Source organism: Gymnogyps californianus, chromosome 12 (assembly GCF_018139145.2).
Source record: "Gymnogyps californianus isolate 813 chromosome 12, ASM1813914v2, whole genome shotgun sequence".
Taxonomy (NCBI): domain Eukaryota; kingdom Metazoa; phylum Chordata; class Aves; order Accipitriformes; family Cathartidae; genus Gymnogyps; species Gymnogyps californianus.
The window spans coordinates 4,196,670-4,200,596 of NC_059482.1; the positions used below are offsets into that span (position 1 = coordinate 4,196,670).

General features: G+C 47.1%; 1 protein-coding gene across 1 annotated transcript; it reads left to right on the forward strand.

Moving 5' to 3' along the window:
• The first annotated feature begins 903 nt into the window (after positions 1 to 903).
• HSBP1 (heat shock factor binding protein 1) lies at positions 904 to 3,927 on the forward strand. Its single transcript, XM_050904223.1, has 4 exons — positions 904 to 976; positions 1,819 to 1,885; positions 2,067 to 2,186; positions 3,670 to 3,927. Exons 1-3 carry the CDS (start codon positions 932 to 934, stop codon positions 2,183 to 2,185), a joined length of 231 nt encoding a protein of 76 aa, XP_050760180.1. The 5' UTR covers positions 904 to 931; the 3' UTR covers position 2,186; positions 3,670 to 3,927.

Consider the following 3,927-nt stretch of genomic DNA (forward strand, 5'->3'; position numbering starts at 1 on the left):
TTGTACTTTCTTTCATGAAGACAATATGCCACAATAATATATTCCCTTTAATCATCAATCCACTTACATAACATTCCCGACTTCCAGCGCTAATCTGTAACGCTGCCCTTCCTACAGCGAGTCCCTCTCCGAAGCCAGATTACCTGCACATGTTTGTGGCTGGGCTTAACTGCTCATTGCCTTGGAAATTAAACAATAAAAACGGGGAAGGCCTCTCCAGGCAGCACTGTTTCTCAGGCTAGAAAAATACATTTGCAATCTCCCCAACTTGCAAAGTTATTTTTTAAGGGCATGAGCAAAACTACTAAATCTCTGTGTGACGAAAGCTTTCACTCTAAGCATAAGATTACATGTAAACTTAGTGGTCTGGGGGAAAAAAAAGATGTTTTAACGCCTTCCCCTCCCATACAGCTGTGCCAGTGCTCTGTTTATACAAGACTTCGCCTCCCATGCTGAGGCAGTATAGATAGGGGAGGCCCCCAAAGTCCTTACTTTTCAAATCCCGCTGCCCGTGGGGGCCAACAACAGCCGTGAAGGTGGCGGAGGGGGAAGAGGCCGGAGGCCGGGTCGGCAGCCGGCGGGGAGCCTGCCTGCGGCCTGGGGGACCACGGCCCCCACCGCCGTGGGCAGCCCGGCCAGCGGCGAGCGGGCTCCCGCACCCTGCCGGGGGACACCCTCCCCGCCACAAGGGCGGGCGCGGAGCGGAGCGGGCAGCCTGCAGACGGGGCTTTCGGGGGCTTTCCCCGGCCGTCGCCCGGCGCCCCGCTGTCCCCACCCTCGCCCCTCAGGCGGCGCGGACTACACTTCCCAGAATGCTCAGGGGCCGTCTCTTCTCGCGAGAGGCGGCGGCGGCGGAAGTCTCGAGGCGCGGCCCGGAAGCGCCGCTGCTGTGGAAACGGGAGCCGGGACCCGAGCGCCCGCCGAGCCGACCATGGCCGAGACCGACCCGAAGACCGTGCAGGACCTCACCGCCGTGGTGAGGCCGCCGGGACCGGGCCCACCGCCTCGGGGGGAGCGGGGAGCGCCGAGCGGAGCGCCGCCCCGGGGCGGCCGGGCCGCGGCCTCCTTGAGGAGAGGCCTCGGCAGCAAGGGGTAGAAGCCTCCGGCCTCGCCCCGTTCGCGGGCCCTGGCGTTACCTCCTGGGGCCCGGCGCGGCCGAGCTTGGGTGACCCCCGTCTGCCTGCTGTTGGAGGGGCTGCTGGGCTCGTGGTCTTGCCTGGGCCTGTTCCCCGGGTCTCGTTATAAACCGCTTCCACTGCAGAGTTGTTTGTGGCGAGTCCCTCGGGGACGGCTCCGGGCAGAGCGCAGTTACAGTCGTGTTTCCCGTTACAGCACTAAAGCCACTGGCTTACCTGAAGTGCTCTGCTAGTGCTGCCTCCCGGGCCGGCTGTGCCGCCAGGCAGGGCAGCTGGGGCATCCTTGCGTAAGGAGGAGTTATCTGTGTCTGGGAGGGATATGGTTAAGAGCAGGGGTTTGGGAGTGTGGAGAGGAAGGCTGTTATTCTGATACTGAAAAAAGTGTCATCATGTGATTAACACAGGACGCTGGAAGCAGCTGTTGTGGGTTTAGTCCTGGTTGTGGAATGCAGGCGTTTTATAGATCTTAAAATTGCTTACTGTGAGCCTCCGTTCTCCTGTGTGTACATTCATATATATGTAAAAATAGAATACTTAAATACGGAATTATACTGGAGAGTTTGTGCACAGTTGAGCTCAACAATGAAAGAAGACATTGTACTTACCTCATTACATGAGATTAAATACTGTAACGACCTCTTTAATGAAAACAAAACAGACCTCTTTTTTTCCTCTCTATTAGGTGCAGACATTGCTTCAGCAAATGCAGGACAAATTTCAAACCATGTCTGACCAAATAATTGGAAGAAATATCCTTTTTTAAAGTCAGATAGGTGCTATACACTACAGAATCATAAGTATTTAAAAGTATATTTATCAGTGGGGTTTGGAAGATAAATTTAAAGTGACCAGAAGAGTTTGAGCAAAGCTGTAATAAAAACAAACCCAGCCACTGCTAGATTGCAATCATAGTCCTTAACTCCAGTGAACTTGATGACATGAGCTGTCGCATAGATGACCTGGAGAAGAACATAGCAGACCTCATGACGCAAGCAGGAGTGGAAGAATTGGAAGGCGAGAACAAGACCCCTGCTACTAACAAGAGTTAAAGTGAGACAATTGCTTGCTAGCCTTGAAACAAATCCTCGGGTCACTTGAAATAACTGACTTTAAAGTAGATGGACTTTTTCCTTTGATTTGTGAGGTAGTCTGAAATTCACGCAGAGCAGAATTATATATAGAGAATTGTACTATATATATAATTGCATATTATGTTATAATACAAGAGGCCTTAAGAAGCTCTCCTCAGCAGGCTCCTACTAGCCTCTTCGCCAAGGATGTTTTCCTTATCAGTACTGGGAGGAGAGTTATTTTCTTCATATCTAGTTAGTTTTGAGGAAGTGCAATAGCTGTATTCATCCTCTGGTTCTCTGAGTGAGGTCTGAAATAGTGGCTGTCTTTGCAGCATGGGAAGGAGACGAGATGGGAAAAAATATCAGTAACAAACTGAACCGTTCTCTTTTTTTTTTTTCTCTCATCATATTTGAGTGTTCTGAAAAAGACCATAATCTCATGTACGTTACCAACATCAGCTCCAATTTCCATAGCTGGAAAGCTAGTGTGAGCGTGGTGCTACTCTTCCATCTTCCACTGCATCCTGTAGAGTTCAGCTCCCACTAAGCTCCTACAGACTGTAGACTTGCTGCTGTGCGCAGGGGCTAATGAGTGAGTTACTGTCCGTCAGCTGTAAATTCCTCCTGTGTGAGTTAGGAGCTTGCTGGGAGTACGTACCACTGCAAAGCAGCAGGTCCTGACTCAGACAGTGTAAGACAACACTCAGACATGAGGCAAGGTGTATTCTAGGGCAACGCTCCCTGGAAAAAGAAATTTCGTACTGAAAGGTAAATGTGATAATTATATATTCTTCTTATGTAATTTCTTAATTGATAACCTGCCCCTATATTACACAAAAAAAACCCATTGGAGAAGTAGATGTTTCATCTACTTGGCAAGCAGCAGTTCAAAATCTAGTACAAAAACGTGTAAATAAATTCAAGTGATCAGGTAGCACCACACACAGCATTTACAACAATTGCTAAAGGCATTTTGGAAGAAGGGGACAATGCAAGAGCGCCAAAACTGTTACAGCATAAACAAGGTGTATGTGTGGTGCTTAATTATAATATATAAGCACTAAGATTTCACATCAGTTTGTATAGAGCTTGGTTTTTGTAATCCATGGAAGGCAACTGGTAAATAAAGTACTAGATGTATCATGTTAGATTAACTTTTTATTTTTTAAGGTGGCTAAGTAAGACATGTCTCAGCCTCTCTTAGGCTTGAAATTCTGAGGTCACATCTAGAATACTATGCAGCCTGTATAACAGGCATGTGTGTTTGAAAGAGATATACGTCTTGTTAAGGTACCTATTTTTTGTGATACTTTGACAGAAATACAAATAATTATGGGTGTCATTGTCCCCAGTGCCAGTTCCCTTAGCCTGAACCCCACAAACGAAAATTGCTGATGAGCGTGATTCTCTTAATTCTTCTCAGTAATATGGTTTTTTTTTTTACTATTTTTCCCCAACAGGTTGCCAATAACTTAAGATGAATCCTGGAAGACTTCTTTTTTTTTTTTTTCTACAAATCCTTGGAATTACAGAACAGCTTTTTGCAGCTACTGTGTGTAAAAGCATTTTTATATTGTTACAGAGCTTGCATTCCTAATGTATATTGTATAGTTAGGGATAGGTTAGTTTATATTTTGATTTGTGTACTGTAATTTCACTTTTTGAATTCTTGTTATGAGGATCAATTAGTTGTGTTATTAAAACACTGATCTTATGGA

What these genes read in the sequence shown, in the direction of transcription:
- HSBP1 (XM_050904223.1), top strand. Translation starts at nt 932, where the DNA reads ATGGCCGAGACCGACCCGAAGACCGTGCAGGACCTCACCGCCGTG. An exon ending in TGCAGGACCTCACCGCCGTG is followed by an intron (nt 977 to 1,818) that starts GTGAGGCCGCCG and finishes CCTCTCTATTAG; the next exon opens with GTGCAGACATTGCTTCAGCA. An exon ending in TGACCAAATAATTGGAAGAA is followed by an intron (nt 1,886 to 2,066) that starts ATATCCTTTTTT and finishes ACTCCAGTGAAC; the next exon opens with TTGATGACATGAGCTGTCGC.